The sequence below is a fragment of the Typopeltis vanoorti genome, chromosome 7 (assembly GCF_054136105.1).
Source record: "Typopeltis vanoorti isolate ZY-2024b chromosome 7, IOZ_Tvanoo_1.0, whole genome shotgun sequence".
Taxonomy (NCBI): Eukaryota; Metazoa; Arthropoda; class Arachnida; order Uropygi; family Thelyphonidae; genus Typopeltis; species Typopeltis vanoorti.
Genome location: NC_143555.1, coordinates 110,436,385 through 110,454,667, shown reverse-complemented (window position 1 = coordinate 110,454,667; position 18,283 = coordinate 110,436,385). Strand labels below are relative to the sequence as shown.

At 35.3% G+C, this 18,283-nt stretch overlaps 1 protein-coding gene across 4 annotated transcripts in view; it reads right to left on the bottom strand.

Annotated features, from left to right (window-relative positions):
* LOC150104961 (E3 ubiquitin-protein ligase Siah1-like) overlaps positions 1-18,283 on the bottom strand; it is a 94,422-nt gene that overhangs the window by 7,184 nt on the left and 68,955 nt on the right. For all 4 annotated transcript variants that reach the window (XM_090396068.1, XM_090396065.1, XM_090396066.1 and 1 more), the window contains exon 6: positions 16,383-16,575. In XM_090396068.1, the coding sequence (XP_090252194.1) occupies positions 16,383-16,575 (193 nt within the window). The remainder of the gene's footprint in view (positions 1-16,382; positions 16,576-18,283) is intronic.

The window sequence follows — 18,283 nt, the reverse complement described above, 5'->3', positions numbered from 1 at the left end:
AGGAATTTTTGATATACTTTCTTCTTTTCTTTCACTGCCTCTTTAACTTCCTGTGTCCACCATGGAGTTCTGATTTTTCTATCCTTGCAGACAACCTCACAACATGCCTCTCTGGCTGAATCTCCAAGGGTTGGTTCCTGTTCTCAAACTCTTTCATTTTTAAACTTAAATTGTTTATATTTGGTCTAATATATTAAAATTAAGAACTTTTATTGTTAAAAGACCATACGATTTAATGATAAAAAATACAAAGAGCCAACAAGTTTCACTAGCCTCTGTCTAGCAATTTCAAGGCTATACTGGCGTGAAAACAAATGCATCAAGTTACATGAAAAACATACAGTTTAGTAACTGCTAGGCCATTACATTTGCTAATTCGGGTTTGATGACGTGTATGCATTCGAATGCTTCAGTCAGAATCCGGTACATGACCACGTGTTGTGTAGTTTTTTGCATATTGTAGTTCTGTTGAACTGAGAGAATTGATGAGATTTTTCCATGTCTTTAAGAATAGCACCTTGATTTCTATTTAAATTATTGCCTGTGCGTAGCACCACAGCTGCTTCTTTGAAAGTTCTGTGTCTGTAGTCATTCTCAATATAAGGCATAGAACTGTTTTTCCAATCAATAACGTGATTTGATGTTGAGAAATGATGAGCTAAACCAGATGTGATGATTCTATTGTGATTGACATCCTCCCCTGTTTCTTCTGTCTTATTTCAAAACTTCTAGACGTCTGTCCAATGTTAGAAAGGCCACGCATGTATGGAATTTCATATACTCCAGGAAATTTGAAGAAAGATACCTCATCTTTGGGTGATCTTAAGATTTGTCTGATCATGGTAGTTGGTTTAAAAACCAGTCTGATGTTATGAGCTTTTAACATTCTCACCAATTTTGTGGATACTGAATTAATGTATGGAATGACAGCTGTGGACACATATTGGGACACCATAACACGTTGTTGGAGGTTGTCTTTAAATGGCAATTTGTTTAAAACGTTAGAAGGGTATCCATTCAGAGATAGTGTTAGCTATTAGTGACAGTTCTCTCTATACTTTCATTCGCTTTCTTTCATTTTTTCTTCAATAATCTTTGTGTATTTTAGTCTACAGTTCACATCTGAGAGATGCTCAACTTTTATTCGATTTAAAAGTTTCTTACATGTCATTCTTTCCAATATGAAATTCAATTTTATCCTGCTTAAGACTAAATGGTGATCACTTCCAATTTCAAATCCTCTGTACACTATCAACAATAACATAGTCAATGAGACTTTTCTTATTCCTTGCCTCTTCTCTCCATGTGAATTTGTGCACATTTTTATGTTGGAACATGGTGTTAGTAATAACCAGTCCATGTCCTGAGCAGAAATCCAACAGATATTTGCCATTATTATTAGCTTTGCTCTTTTCTCCAAATTTTCACAAAATATTTTTGTATGTCTGACAATCACTTCCTATTCTGCTATTTAGATCCCCAACTTTTCCTTTTTCATTCTGTCAGTAGCTTTCTCTCGAGTCAAAAAATCCTCCACTTCTACCTTAGTAGAGCCTTCTGTGGGACCATAGGTACAAATAAGTCTCATTGCCCAGTTTCCCATTCGGATATTTGCCCACATCACTCTACTTGAGACTGCCTGCTATTCAAGAAGATTAGTCTCGTATTTAGTGTTGAATACTATGGCTACTCCTTCTTTTCCTTGATTGTCATTGCCTGAATATAACATTTTGTATTTATTGCTCAGAAAGATCTCACCAGTTTTTGTCTTTTTTTGTTTCAGTCGCCTCTATTATGTCGATCTGGTACTTATCTAGTTCCTCAGCTAGCTCCATTTCTTTGCCATTCAGGCTTCTTATGTTGATAGTACCGATCTTTAACTCTGGTGATGTTGAGTTGGGGTGTGTTTTCAGATTTGTTCTTTTTTTTTATATTAATTGATATAGTTTTAGTTTTTCTCTATACTAGCTGGAGATTTTAACATTCAATTTCACTCCAGATCTTTTTAAATTAGTGATAAAAACCATTTATGTTTCTAAGCTAACTTAATTCCTCAAATAATAAAGAATCGTCAGTACAGTTTCCACCATTGTTGATCAATGGGGTGAGGAGAGGGCTTCTTCTTATGTTACGCATCTTTGGAAAAATTCCATGAAAAAGGTTAGAGAATTTCAAGTGGTTGATATCTCTAAGGCACCTGATTAGGTATGGAATATAAATCTTTTAAATTAAGCTTCCACTATATGGTTTATTTTCTGACTTCCTGCAAATAGGTTTGACAGCTTTCTCTCTGGAGACATTAGATGTGACCACGGACAGATCTTTATTCTCGAACTTTTCAACTAATGCTGGTGTTAGTTCCATAAGGCTGTTCCTTTCACTCTCTTCCTTCTATATGTCAATGACTGCAAATCCAATACAAAGTTTTGCAGTTGAGACAATACACTGCATTCCAATTTCTAATTTAACAAGCCTTGAATTATATAAATCACCAAAACTTCCAGAATATCTACTTCTACAATTTTAAATTCTCTTATCCAAACAAATTCAGTGGAGTTCTGATAACCTCGTTAATTTTACTGTTTGTAAAACTCAATCCTGTTTTATTTCTCACAAAAGACATGCTGTTAGAAAGATCTGTGATTTTGTTGATTTATTAAACGTTTTCTAGATTTAATTGTGTATTTGAAGTATATTACTGTAGCTTTTAGTGTAATTATTATACTATAACATTTTATGACATAATTGCAGAAATATTATTAATTTTTACTATTCTTAAGAATGGTGATGAAAACTCGTCGTAACAAGGCAGTGTCTAAAGCTCAAGTTCTTACTACTGAGGAGAGCATTTGTCTTGGTGAACAAAAGTATTGCTGCAGTGATGATGATAATTTATCTGAGAATAAGTTGATATTAGAAATATCTCGATTAAAAGAAATTATAAAATCAACCAGTGAATTGGAAAAGGTGGAAAAACATTTGATTAAACTTAAACATGATAAGAAAAAGGATCAGAACAAGAACAGACAGGAAAGTACTGAACATAGTAATCATAATATTAATAACAACAAGGTTAGTCAGTTAAAATCTAAGAAAAAAGAGGTGATATGGTATGGTGGACTCAATCTTAAAATGTGCGCTTGCCGAGGGAGTCACCACTTCTAGTTTCCTAGGGACGAAAATTAAAAATATGACAAATGTAATTGAAAAGCAACAAAGAAAAGTAAAAGAGATGGTAGTTCTGATAGTACTAATAATTTAAGTAGTGACAAATATAGTATGAGAGAAGATATGAAAGGTCTGTTGGAAGAAGCAAGAAAGATATGCGAGAGAGTGAAAATTGTAGGATTGCTACCCAGATATGACAGTACTGAGCTAAGAAGGAGATCTTTATCATGTGATGATAAAGATCTGCATGCAAAATCATTTGCTATCATCGCAAATGATTTTGCATGCAGGCTGAGTACATGTAATATATGCAAGTTTTTAGAAGTGTGGAGTGTGTTTCATGGCAGAAAAGACTTGTATAAGAAGGATGGCCTGCCCTTGAATTCAACTGGCATCAGAAGCCTAGAAAAATTACTACTTGGTATGAGACCTAATGCAGAGTTAGGGAAACTAGATCATCAAGGGAGGAACGGAAAAAATGTATATGAAAGTTCAGCTATGGTATGCAAACGTGATAAAGATATGAATGTTTTCGAACATGGTTATGTATGTAGCGAAGGGAAGGAAAAATGTTTTGAGTTCGGACCTTTTAAGTACATCTGGGGAGGGAAAAGAGAAAATTCTAGAACAAGACCAAATAGATTGCATATCTAATTATAAGAATAGGCTAGGTGGTAATTTATTATGTCTACACACAAATGCCAGCAGCATTAGAAACAAAGGGGTTGAGTTTGTTGCTTTATTGAATACGATGTGGCCTAAAATTGTTCGCATTAGTGAAACCTGGCTATCAGAATCAGATATGGTAAGTGAGATCGAGTGTAGTGGGTATACTATTTTTAGGAATGGCAGAAGAGGAGGAGGAGTGGTGCTACAAATAATATCATATGACTTAAGTCCAGTCAGGGTAGAAACACAAAACAATACTGATGGTAACAATGTCCCAAGTACCAGTGAGTTTGAGTGGTGTGAAGTGAAGGTTAACAGAATGAAATATATGGTAGGGTGTTGCTACAGACCTGGCAGCTAAGTTGCAGGGGATGAAGAAATGCATCACCAATTTAGCCTTATGGCTAATTTGTCAATGCATCTTCTGATGCTCTGATTAAAACAGGTTACATGCTGAACTACAAAGCTGGAAATTATGATCAACTTAGAAAAATACTATCTTTGGTCAGATGGGATCAGTTACTGAATGGGAAAAATGTCAGCAATGCATGGAATCTTTGAAAAAGTGCTTAAATGAGGTGTATCTGAATGTATCTTTAGTGTTCAAAGAATAGGTTGGGAGTAAAATGGATGCAACCTTATTAAGCAAGAGATTCGTAAGAAGATGATGTGGAAAGAATATCGCGGGGAATAAGAGTGAGAGGAGTTTTGAAATATATAAAACTCAGGCCAGAAAAGTAATAAATATGGTGTGGAAAGATAAATCAGAATTAAAATTAAAAGAAACACACGTATTAACCACAGTGAAAATTATTTAATTGTAAATATTTCATCCTAAGTATCTTAGGACATCATCAGTACAGTAGTTTAAAACAATAATAGGAATAACATACAGTTAGGGCACATGATTACAATAGAATCTCATTAAACGTGAGTAACGTGTTACAAAAAAAAAATAATAAAAAAATAAAAAATTATTTAACACAATTTTGTATGATAATTTCCCATACTTTTGGAATAGTAAGAACGTCGTTGCGGTTTAAGTTTGGTCTGTGTAGTAGGGCTTCAGAACTTTGTATAAACGTTCGTGTTTATATAAAGATCTATGTAAAAGTTTAAACTTTTCCCGATGGATCCTATGGTTTGGATTTTCAATTCCGTCTTGAGAGAGGCCAGATTTCTGCGGTTTAAAAAGACGAATGTGCTCGTGATGTTCCGAGATGCGTTTCTGAACAGACCTACCTGTCTGTCCAAAGTAAGATAATTTGCATTAGCATGGAATTTCATACCTGGCATTTATGATGTAATTGTCGTGAAAGTTCATTTCTTTGATGTTTAATGATCTGATTAAAGCTTTCTATATTTCTGGTAAGATTAGACCTTGATTCTTGTTTAGGTTTTCAGTTTTACGGGCGACTGTAGCTGCTTCCTTGAAGGTTCTTGAATGGTAGTTATCTTCTATATAGGGCATAAGGCTCTTATCCCACTCAATGTGATGGTTAGTAGAGGCAAAGTGGCAAGAAAGGCCTGAAATGTCTTGTCTGTTCTTTCTTTCTCGTTTCGAAGCTTCTAGAGGTCTGACCAATGTAACTAACACCACAGGAGCAAGGGATATTATATACTCCAGAGTACTTGTAGAAAGGATGAGGGTCTTTCGGTGATCTTAAAAATTTCCGAATAGTATTGACCGGCTTGAATGCTACTCTGATATTATGTGGTTTTAGAAGATTAGCTAATTTTTTGGAAATGCTGCTGACAAATGGAATAGTAATAGTACTGATGTATTGGACGTCATCATGTTGTCTGTGTGGTATATCAGTCAAGAGAATCTTGTTGTAGAGTCTTTTTGGATAACCATTTAAAGATAGTTCTCTGGATATTGTAGTTAATTCCATTTGTAGGGGTCATTCTTATCTGTTGTGTACTGTATAGCTCATTTCTTGAGCATATGGATAATGCTAAGTTTCTGAGCTATATGATGAGACGAGTTGAAATGGAGGTAACGTCCAGTATTTGTGTAGGTTTTCTATAAACAGATAGGTTGATACTATTATTGGTTTGTTTCTTTATTAGGATGTCAAGGAATGGCAGTTTTCCATCTTTTTCAATTTCTAATGTGAATTTGATGGTATGGTGGAAACTATTGATTTGGTTAAAATCTATTATCTGACAGGTCTGTCTATGAAGTTCTCAGTAGAGATCCGACCATAAAAAACCATAATGACACCAATGAACTATTACGTGGAATGACTAACTGGCCTATAGAAGTAATAAGAAAGTTAAAATCAGTGCACCCACTAACTCCTAGACTGTATGGCGTTCCTAAAATTCATAAAGAAGGTATACCATTATGTCCAATAGTTGACTGAATCTATTCTCGCACTTACCAACTGTCCAAGTACCTTGCTAAGATTTTACAACAACACATTCACATCTTGGATACTTATATTAAAAACTCACAACATTTTATAGATAAAATAAAAAACATCCCTATCTATGAAGAGGATATACTAGCAAGCCTAGACATTACATCTCTGTTTACAAACATTCCAGTGGTCGAATTCATCAACATCTTAGACAACTTGTTCCCAAGAAACATCACTACTTGGTTCAATCACTGTTTAAATTCTAACTATTTTATTTGGCAAAAAACTGTCTACAAACAACTCACCGGATTAGCCATGGGTAGCCCCCTCTCCCCTCCTTGTGCTGACTTATTCATGGAAGATCTAGAAGAAAAAATCTTATCCCAGATCATTCCAAAACCGAAAATTTGGTACAGATATGTGGATGATATCTTTCTCATTTGTGATCATACGAAAGAAGAACTGATGGATTACCTTAACCAAATCAATAGTTTCCACAATACCATCAAATTCACATTAGAAATTGAAAAAGATGGAAAACTGCTATTCCTTGACATTCTAATAAAGAAACAAAACCAATAATAGTATCAGCCTATCTGTTTATAGAAAACCTACAAATATAAAAAAAAAAATATATATAAAAAAAAAGTGTAATAGTCTTAAGACTTTCTGATATCTTAGATAGATAGATAGAGAGAGAGAGAGAGAGAGAAAGAGGCAGTCATTCCAATTTAAGTTCAGATGGTGAAGTAAAGCCTCAGCTCTTTCTTTGAACAAACGTTCAAATATACTGACATCAATGAAGTAAGCGTGTTTCACACCACAGGATGTTGTGGTCTGTATCTGTTCTGTGCTTTGTCAAACAAGATTTTTCAGATTTACTGTTGTTAATATAAGATTGGTGTTCATGTAGTCTCTTTTCCACAGAGCATCCGGTTTGTCGAAAGTAAGAATGATGACAGTAATAAGAAACTTGGTAGACACCAGGGAGAGCTAGAAGAGACCAATTATCTTGAGAAGATAGAAATCATGCTGATAATTTGTTGATAGTTTTTCTATGGTTTCTCCATGAAGTTGTAAGCCATGATGTAGACACCACAGAAAAATTTAGAAGTTATTTTGCTAGACCCCCTCCTCCCCCAAGGTTTTATGGTTTATCCACAATACACAAGAAAGACATTCCTTTTCATCCAATTGCAGACTATAGATTCACCTACTTATTGAATACCAAAATTTTTAGTACACCTATTGAAAGCTCAGATGGCAACTGGAGCTCATTTATTAAAAATTCTTCCAATTTTCTAGATAAAGTAAAAAATCTTCCCCTGCAATGCACTGATATAATGGTTAGCTTTGCTATAGAATCTCTCTTAACAAATATCCCTCCTGAGGATACACTACATCTACTTTCAGAAGCATTTCCACACGATAAAGTGACACTATTCGACACTCTGGATATTTTATTTACAGATTGTAAACTTGAATAAAGTTTACAATCAAGTTGAAGGAACTGCAATGGGAAGTCCACTCTCCTTTGCACTTTGCTTACTTTTATTTAGCACATTTAGAAGACATCCCTTCCTCATCCATACATCCTCAAACCTTCATTTTGGGTTATATACACGGTTTTTGCAACATTGTTTTTTTTTAATAAAAATAAAAAACCTACATCCACATATTAAATTTACTATGGAAATGGAAGAAAACAAATTGTCCTTTTATATATTCTTCTCCTTCTCCATCATTAATTCCCCATCAGGTGAATTAATTACTTCAGTTTATCGAAAGCCTACTTTCACTGAACACTACATTCAACAGCTCAAAATCCATCACAGAAAACTGGAATTATAAAAACTTTATTACAACGTGCTAATACTGTTTGATCTACGCCTAAACTATTACAGCAGGAACTCTAAACATCAAACAATATATTAAACTCAATAGCTTCTCAGAAAGGACCAACCAGCAGCTTGTTAATTCCTATAATCCTAGCTCAAATAACAAAGAAACAGTATGTCAAGCAATTCCTTATATTTCTGGCATCTCAGAGCCCATTTCCAGAATTCTTAAGAAATACAATTTAGTGGCTGCTTTCCTTCCAATAAATGGTCTCTTCTAGCTCTCCCTGGTGTCTGCAAGTTCCTTGTTGCTGTCACCATTCTTACTTTGAACTAACTGGATGCACTGTGGAAAATAGAATACAAGAACACCAATCTTACATTAACAACAGTCAATCTGAAAAATCTGGTTTGGCACAGCACGGAACAGATACAGACCACAACATCGTATGGTATGAAACACTCTTTCTTTATCGATGTCGGCATAAATGTGAACATTTGTTCAAAGAATGTGCTGAGGGTTTACTTCACTGTCTAAATTTAAATCTGAATGACTGCCTCTTACTATCTAAGATATGGAAAGGTCTTATTCTAATCACACATCAATAATTTTTTTTTTATATAGAGCTAATGAATCATCAGTATTGCAATATTTCCTCAGTTATACCATTGTGTTGTTTTATGTATAACATTACACAGCTCATACTTTTTGAAATCTATTGTTCATGTTCTATTTTGTAATTAACTGTTGTTGCCACTGAAGATGACTTGTAATATTCAGGCTGAAATATATGGCCTTAAATAAATTGAGTTTTTTCATTTAAGAAACCTCTCATGACACAAGTATCTCTTAAACAAAACTTGCTGAAGTGTCTCAAAATTATGGTCTTGAAGATTTTTGGTAAAGTGATGCACCTGAATTCAAGTTTGGGGAATTTGTAGTGCTGTGGCAGATTTAAAATGCCACAGCACTCTGATTTAATCTATTTCTGTCACAATCCAGAACAGGGGTCCGGGGTTTTTCCCTCATTGTATCCATGGTATGGTGTGCCACTTCAGAACAACTGTACTGTAGATGGACATATTTTCTGTGTTGTTCTAGATGGATACTGACAATTTCCCATCTGTCCAAAGCATTGTTGCAAGGCAAGTGGAGGATACAGTAGATCACAGGAAGGTCCAGGTGGTAGAGAGGATTTTTAGGCAAGTGGATAAGGGTGCTAATTTTTAGTATGGCATAAAAGAGGTCTGTATGTTATATTTAAGAATGCATGCAGTTTTTTCCGAGGCCTCAGATGTAGGGGATGGCAATGGATTATTTTATGTTCTGGATTGTGGTGGTTGGGGGAAGAGCCATGGCGATTTTTTTAAGGTGGAAGCTGCTGGCTAAAAATGTACCCTTGAATGTGATTAATTTCAGTGGAGAGGCTAATGTCAAGGTTATGTAGGGAGTTCTAGATTTGTTTGCTAGTTTTGATAACACCATACCCTGGGATGGGTGGTGGAGTGATAATGGTGAATTTACCTCTGTTTGGGTGGGTGGGTTTTCTTTAGACTAAAAAGGATAATGATCTGTTTGGTAGCTGGGTGACTAGAGTAGGCAAGGGCAGACAGTTGTTTTCCTTTTCAATAGCAAAACAGATCCTTGGGTGTTGGCTGTTGAGGTGTGTTGAAAACGTTTCTAATATATCCCTACTGTGTAGCCAAATGACAAACACATTATCAATGTAGTGTAGTCATATTATGAGTTTGAGCGAGACGGAGTTTGGGGCTATGTTTTCAAAATGCTCTATGTAAAGATTGGTGGCAGGGGTGGAGCACATAGCTATGCCTTCAATTTGTTTGCAGGTTTTTGCCTGCCATATAAAATAGCCAGAGTACAAGGTGAAAGTGAATAAGGATGACATGTCTGGGGAATTGAGAGTCCAAATGGGTTCTGAGGTTTTTTTTAGGGGTACATTAATGAATAGGGGAAGGCTACATTTATTTGAGTAAAAATACAAGAAATTAATGAGCAAATAATATACAGATTGGCAATTAACCAACTGATGGCAGTATTTGGAAATGCAAGTTCCTGGGCAGTCATCAGTGATTGATGCATAGCTGCACAGCATCATACATACAAAAGGGACACGGTGAAATTCCTCACAGATGTAGCAAGTGGGAACAGTAGTTTTGTTTAGTCCTAAACCTGTTTAGATGACTCATGATCAAAAATGTCAATCTTACTCAGAAATTAATAACATTTTATTAATAAATAAAATAAATAAAATATTATTAATAAATTAATAACAAACACAACAAAAAGGATCTCAAAAAATTATTAGACAAAGTTGTATCTTGGCCTCCTGAAACTATTAAAAAACAAACCCTACAATCCTTACACTCCCCAGATTTATGGGTCACAAAAATACACAAACAGAACATATCCTTGAGACCCATAGCAGACAGTATTGGTCCCCCTTAATTATAAAGTGCCCAAACACTTGGCTAAGAAGTTCTCTCTCATAACTAGCTGCATTTCTTTGAATGTAAAAAACTATGTGCATTTCAAATCTTGCTTGTCAGATATTATCTCAGAGACATCGACTCTCAGTCGGTTTTGAAATAGCCTCCAAAAGACTCTAAACCATAAAAGTAACTCAATACCTTGGTGTCACACTTGATTGCAGCCTCACATACCAACAACATTTGGGGAAAAAAACCAAGTTATCTAAGATATCTTCCAAGAACAATATCATAAACAAGCTCACAGCACAAGTTGGGTTTGTAATGCTTTTAACTCTTATAACATCAGCTCTGGCTCTGGTTTTCTGGTGGCAGAGCACTGCTACTGGGAAATGTAATGACATTTCCTGGTCATTACTTTACAAATGTCATTACATGACTCTTGTGGACACACAGCTCAACATAGCAATGAGAACCACTTCAGGTACCTTAAGGTCTACTCCTCTCTCGTGGTTGCCTTTTCTTTCTCACATCACTCTTCCACAGTCCAGAAGAGAAGAAGATACCATCAAAGAAATAAGTAATATCCAGCTCACTGTCTTACCTCCAGATATCCTATCTCGGCATGTGGAAATATCAGATTATGGTACCCAGGACTGGTGGAAAAGACAAAAATGAACTGCAAACAAGCACCTGACCACAGATCCAACTATCAAACCCAGGATTCAATCTACCTTGCTATCTCTAGAGCCAGCTAAACAAATTTAGGACTGGACAAGGCTGCTGTATCCACTTACATCTGTGGGGAATTTCACAGTTATCCTTTTCCATGAGACACTGTGCAGACCTATGCATCACATCACTGATGACACTGTTCCTCCCCCCCCCCCATACACACACCACCTGGAAGCCTTGGAAACTTGCACTTCTAAATAATGATATCGATTGGTTAACTGAACTGCAAATGTGTATATAGTTTTCCTCATCAAAAAATACATTAATTTCATACATTTTTACCCATATGATAAATAAATAAACAAATATAGCCTCCTTATTCATAATGTATCCCCTTAAAAAACCCTTCAGAACTCATTCACCTCAAACCTTCCCGTGTTAATCTTTACATGGAACATTTTGAAAACATACCCCTAAACTCTACCAGCTAAAAACCCACAATATGGCTACACTACAATGTGTTCTCCATCTGGCCACACAGCAAGGGATACATTAGAAATGTTTTTAAAAACACCTCAACAGCCAACATCTGAGGATCTATTTCACCATTGAAAAGGAAAACATTAACTCAACAACTGTCTACTCTTCACTGACACTCTAGTTACCCCAACTACTAAAAGGATCATTATCCTTTTCAGTCTACAGAAAAACCATCCATCCAAACAGAAAGGTACATCCACCAATCCCAGCAGTATGGTGTTATCAAAACCTAAGCACATAGAGCTAGAACTGTCTGCTCAGACCAAGTTAGCCTCTTCACTGAAATAATCACATTCAGGATACATTTTTAGCCAACTGTTTCCACCTTAACAAAATCATCATTAGCTCTCTGCTCAATGCCCCCCCCCCCCCTGAAATCCAGAATATAAAAAAATCCACTGCCATTCCTTACATCTGGGGCACCTCAGAGAAAACTGCACACATTCTTAAAAATTATAACATACAGACCACCTTTATACTACATCAAAAAATTAGCTACACTTATTTACCTGCCTAAAGATCATTTCCACCATCTGGACCTGTCTGGGTCCTACTGTATCCTCCACTTGCTCCTGCAAGCTTAACTACTTAGATTATTTTGAAATAGATTTAAATCAGAGAAGCTGTGTCTGGAATCTGAAACAGCACCTACAACATTCTCCAAACTTAAATAAATTCAGCTGCATCACATTGCTGGAAATCTGGTTTGAGACCTTCAGCAAGTTTTCTTCACCACACTCAATTAGGACTATAAGATGCCTACCTTTTACAATCTATTTGTGTTTGCCTTCCTATCAGTGTGCCTGCATATATTTCTTTGTGCCCATGAAGATGCCTTGGTGACAAGGTGAAATACTGGCTTATTAATTTATCATCATCAATCATCATCATCAACAAATTCCTGCCATGTACCCTCAAGGGGTGACCCAGGATATGACAGTACTACATGAAAAAATTACATCATTACTAACTTCCTATCTACAATTTTCCTCCAAATCAGTATGTTACTTGTCAAGACTCAAACATTATCAGATCTTATATTTCTATCGTCTAAGACACTTTGTACCGTATCAATCCACCTATATCTTGGTCTTCCTCTGGGTCGTTTTCCTGCCAACCTGGCAGAGAACACTTGTTTTGCTAACCTTTCCTCTCCCATTCTATTTAAGTGACCATAACACCTGAGATTAGCTCTGCTAATGCATTCCTGGATGCTGACAATGTCAAGTTCTTTCCTAATATCCTCGTTTTTAATATGATATTGCCATTGATGCCATCTGTTCACGGCTCTAATCTTTCTCAGGACTCTCATATCTGCGGTCTCTAGTCTTTGGTCAAGTGTTTTACTTCTGATCCAGCTCTCAGATCCATAAGTTAAAACTGGTTTGAACACTGTCTTGTATACAGCTAATTTAGTGTTCTGACTAATTTCTCTCTTATTCCATATGAATTTATTCAATTGACTTCCCACCATACCAACTTTGCTGATTCTGTTGTCTATTTCTATATTTAATTTACCATCTTCAGTAAAATTCGTGCCTAAGTAGCTGAAATGTTTTACTTGTTCCACAGGTTCTCCATTCACAACACAGTTGACATTTTCAATGATTCTGCCTATTTTCATTGTCTTTGTGTTTTTATTGCTGACCTTCATACCATATCTATTACAACAGCTATTCAATTTAGTCAGAGAATCTTGCAGACTTGTAGCGGATTTATTTAGAAGTATAACATCATCCGCATAAAGCAAAGAGCTGACATTAACATACCCAATTTTGATATCAGGTTTAATACCACTTTCCTTCATAATGTGATCCATATAGATAATGAATAACAGAGGGGATAATGTACATCCTTGTCTCACACCAGATTTAACATTAAACCATCTTCCTGTACTTCCTTCAATTCTAACTGCTGACTTACAACTCAAATAAAGACTAAGTATTGCTTGATATAATGCCCCATTGACACCATATAACTGCAGCGTATTGAATAGCTTCTCTCTTGGCACCTTGTCATATGCCTTTTCCAAATCGACAAAACTTAAATACAGATCTTTGTTATTTTCCCATGCTTTCTCGACTATTTGTCGTAAAGTGAAGATCTGATCCTGACAGCCTCTATTTGGCCTGAATCCAGCTTGTTATTCACCAAGCTTTTCTCCCACAATTCTTCTCAACCATTTCTCAAGTATACTTGGATAGATCTTACCAGGAACACTCAGTAGGGAAATACCTCTGTAATTCTCACATTCAGTTTTATTTCCCTTTTTATATATGGGTACTATGAGAGCTCTACTCCAATCATCAGGAATTCGTCCCTCTGTCCAGGCTTTCTGAACTAGGCAGTGCAGCCACTGTAAGACTTTTATACCACCATACTTCAGCATTTCTGGTCGAATATCATCTACTCCTGCTGCCTTTCCACATTTCAACCCTTTGATGGCTTTTTCTACTTCAAGTATGGATATGTATTCCTGACTGCATGCCTGGTCAGTGTTTTTTATCACTGTGCTGTCATCACTGCTTGTTTCATTTAGCAGTTTTTCAAAGTAATTACTCCATACTTCAAGGATATCTCTTTCTCCTGTTTTCATGTCACCTTTATCATCTCTAACACCTTTTACAGCACTCTTGACTCCATTCCTAAGCTTCTTCAACAACCTACAGAATATTTTGCCACCTTCTTGATATTTATTTTCTATATTCTTGCCAAAGTCCTCCCATGACTTTTGTTTAGCTAGTTTTACACACTGTTTAGCTTTCTTACATTTGTCTCTGTATTCTGTAAGAGTAAAAGCTGACTTATTTGCCAGGAACTTTTGATATGCTTTCTATTTTTCCTTCACTGCCTCTTTAACTTCCTGTGTCCACCAGGGAGTTCTGATTTTTTTATCCTTGCATACAACCTCGCCACATGCCTCTCTGGCAGAATCAATCAATGTTTTCTTCAGAGTTTGCCACTGAATCTCCAAGGTTTGATTCCTGTTCTCAAACTCTTTCATTTTCTTTTCAATAATATTTCTGTATTTTAGTCTACAGTTTACATCTGAGAGCTGCTCAACTTTTATTCGCTTTAAAACTTTCTTACATGTTATTCTTTTCAATATGAAATTCAATTTTATCCTGCTCAAGACTAAATAGTGATCACTTCCAATTTCAAATCCTCTGTACACTCTGGTGTCCTGCACCAACGAGAAAACATCACTATCAACAATAACATAGTCAATGAGACTTTTCTTATTTCTAGCCTCTTCTCTCCATGTGAATTTGTGCACATTTCTATGTTGGAACATGGTGTTAGTAATAACCAGTCCATGTCCTGAGCAGAAATCCAACAGATATTTGCCATTATTATTAGCTTTGCTCTTTTCTCCAAATTTTCCCAAAATATTTTTGTATGTCTCACAATCATTTCCTACTGTGCTATTTAGATCCCCAACAAGGACCAACTTTTCCTTTTTCATTGTGTCAGTTGCTTTTTCTAAAGCATCAAAAAATTCCCCCACTTCTACCTTAGTAAAACCTTCTGTGGGACCATAGGCACAAATACGTCTCATTGTCCAGTTCCCCATTCTCATATTTGCCCACATTACTCTACTTGAGACTGACTGCCATTCAAGAAGATTAGCCTCGTATTTTGTGTTGAATACTATGGCTACTCCTTCTTTTCCTTGATTGTCATTGCCTGAATATAACATTTTGTATTTATTGCTCAGAAAGATCTCACCAGTTTTTGTCTTTTTTGTTTCAGTCACCCCTATTATGTCGATCTGGTACTTATCTAATTCCTCAGCTAGCTCCATTTCTTTGCATTCAGGCTTCTTACGTTGATAATACCGATCTTTAACTCTGGTGATGTTGAGTTGGGGTTTGTTTGCAGATTTGCAGATTTAGCAGGCTTATTAATTTAATTAGCTAAATAAATTTAGTTAATCATTAGCTTGAGACATCTATTTTCCCACTAAACAGCATGAGTAATAATAATAAATGGTCAAGCATCCATACCAGATAACCTCATAATAACAGAATTCAGCTTGACTATTTGTATAAAAAGCAACAATATTCCATTAAGCATGCTTATTAAAAGTGCAACCACTGATTTCACTGCAAATGCACCTCCTGTATATATTAACCACTACATTTAAAGGCAAAGCCATATTATCTTAGAATTTATTCATATGGGTGGCATATTTTACTGGAAGAGAGGAATATTATTTCCAATCAGCATGGCTTTCAAACTATGTTCTGAGGCATCTATAAACAACACTTACCACTTATGATCTTGTTTTCTTCCCAGCACTTCTGTTAAACAATTGCTAACATAAGGTCGCCATTTATAAGAAATGGATAAAATGATGAAAGAAATAAGGAATTATAATTAATTTCATTCCGATAATTCTTCTGTTGTTTTTTCAAGCCATACTTGTGATTCTTGAAATTAAATTTTTGATCACCTTTCTTTCACAACATGGAAAACAGTACCAGTGTAGTAAAGCAAATATTTGTTTATAGTAGCATATATTAATACAAATGCAAAATACACATTTTATTTATAATAAATTATGAAAGATGTGATATTCATACTGAAACTTAACAGAAAGTTTTCTGCATCATTTTTAATTTTAAAAATGAATCAATTATATTTATATAGAATTAGTTCTGATTATGAAGTTTACCTGTAAATAAAGTTTTCTGCTTGCTTACGCGATCCAATTAACTGTACAATGGCAAAGAACTGCTGATGCCCATCATATTTTTCTTGCTTTTCTAAAACAAGCATGAAATGATGACCAAAGCATGACTGCATCATAACCCAGTCAACAGCTCCCGGAAGATTGATATCTGTTGCCAAAAATACTATGTCTTCACCTGAAAATGTATGAATTGCAAATCTAGTTTTTGATCTGCACAAAAGTTTTAGTAACAAGTGAAAACTCTTTCAGGGGATGAAATTGCATGAAACCAAATAAAAACTGGTGATTGTTGGTACCAAAAGTAGCTATGTTAAAAAAAATACTTTTACATAAAACTTAATTATACTTTTTTTATGGATGGGAGAAGGTAAATTTTCTTTCATTTTCCTAATTGATTCCATTTAGCTAAAACTTAAACAGCTTATCATTATCTCTCACATGCATAATATGAATTCCGTGACTGTAGTCATTAAGAGGGGATTGCAATTACTGAGACAAAGTTTGCTTAACACCATAAAATCTTATGTATAATATCCTTGCCTTCATAGTTACATAGTGATCAGAATTCATTATAAAGATTATGGAAACAGCTACCATGTTAAAGTAAAACTTCAGTTCAATATAAACTAAAATAATCACTTGAAATTTTGACCTTCACATTAAGGTCATCCATCATCTGGAGTATACACATATATACAAAGATGCTACTTTTAAACCACCTAAATTAAAAAAACATATTCAACTCCTAAGGATCCTCCCCCCAACCACTGGCTCACCCTGGAGTATATTGTATCCATTGCACAACTTACCTTATATTGGTAAAACTAGACATATAATTCCTGTCCATAAAAAAGAACGCAAACAACACATTAAATTTAACAATTTTGGTGAAGCAGGCCTCTCAGATCATGTTCTGACAACTTATACCAAATTGATTGGGAAAGTACCTCACATATAGTAGGCAGAGTCACGAGATCTAATTTATTGGGGGGGGGGGGGGGGGGGTATGTGTCTGTATCCTGGAACTCTCAGTAGGACTGTGCCGTTAGATGTATATAATATATAAGTGCTTATTATACTTGAGTTCATTATAAAAATTCTGGAATTGGCTACTGTGTTAAAGTAAAACTTTAGTTTAATATAAACCAAAATAATCACTCAACGTTTTGACCTTCACAACAAGGTCATCATCATCTGGAATGAATTCAAATTCAAAAAAATTCCAAGAATTTAGATGGCACACATTTAGTTCTTCAAGTTTTCCAGCAAATCCTGACTTTAGGACTAAGCAATAATTTCAGTTCTTATTGTCCACCATCCATACTGTTTTATTCTAATTTATATGTATACTTGTATGAGTAATTATGTGAGAATGTTGCTCGCTAGCTTATTTTTTGTAACCAAATAGATAATAATAACAGAACTAGCATTGATGTAGTAAGTTGTTTTTTTCACCAGAGGTCAGGCCAGTAGGTTTAAACGGTGGACTAAATCAATGTAACTTTAGTATATCATGTAGATTGTAGTGTAGCTGGTTTCTTTGTACATATGCGTATATTCCAGATGATGATGACCTTGATGTGAAGGTCAAAACGTTGAGTGATTATTTTGGTTTATATTAAACTAAAGTTTTACTTTAACACAGTAGCCAATTCCAGAATTTCTATAATGAACTCAACTATAATAAGCACTCATGTATTATATACACCTAACGGCACAGTCCTACTGAGAGTTCCAGGATACAGACACATAAATCCCCCCCACACACACACAATAAATCAGATCTCGTGACTGTGCCTACTGTGTATGAGATTTTATAGCAGTTGAGATTTCCTGTTTGAGACTTGCTCAGAAGAGCATATATAAATAATTATTGTGGTTTA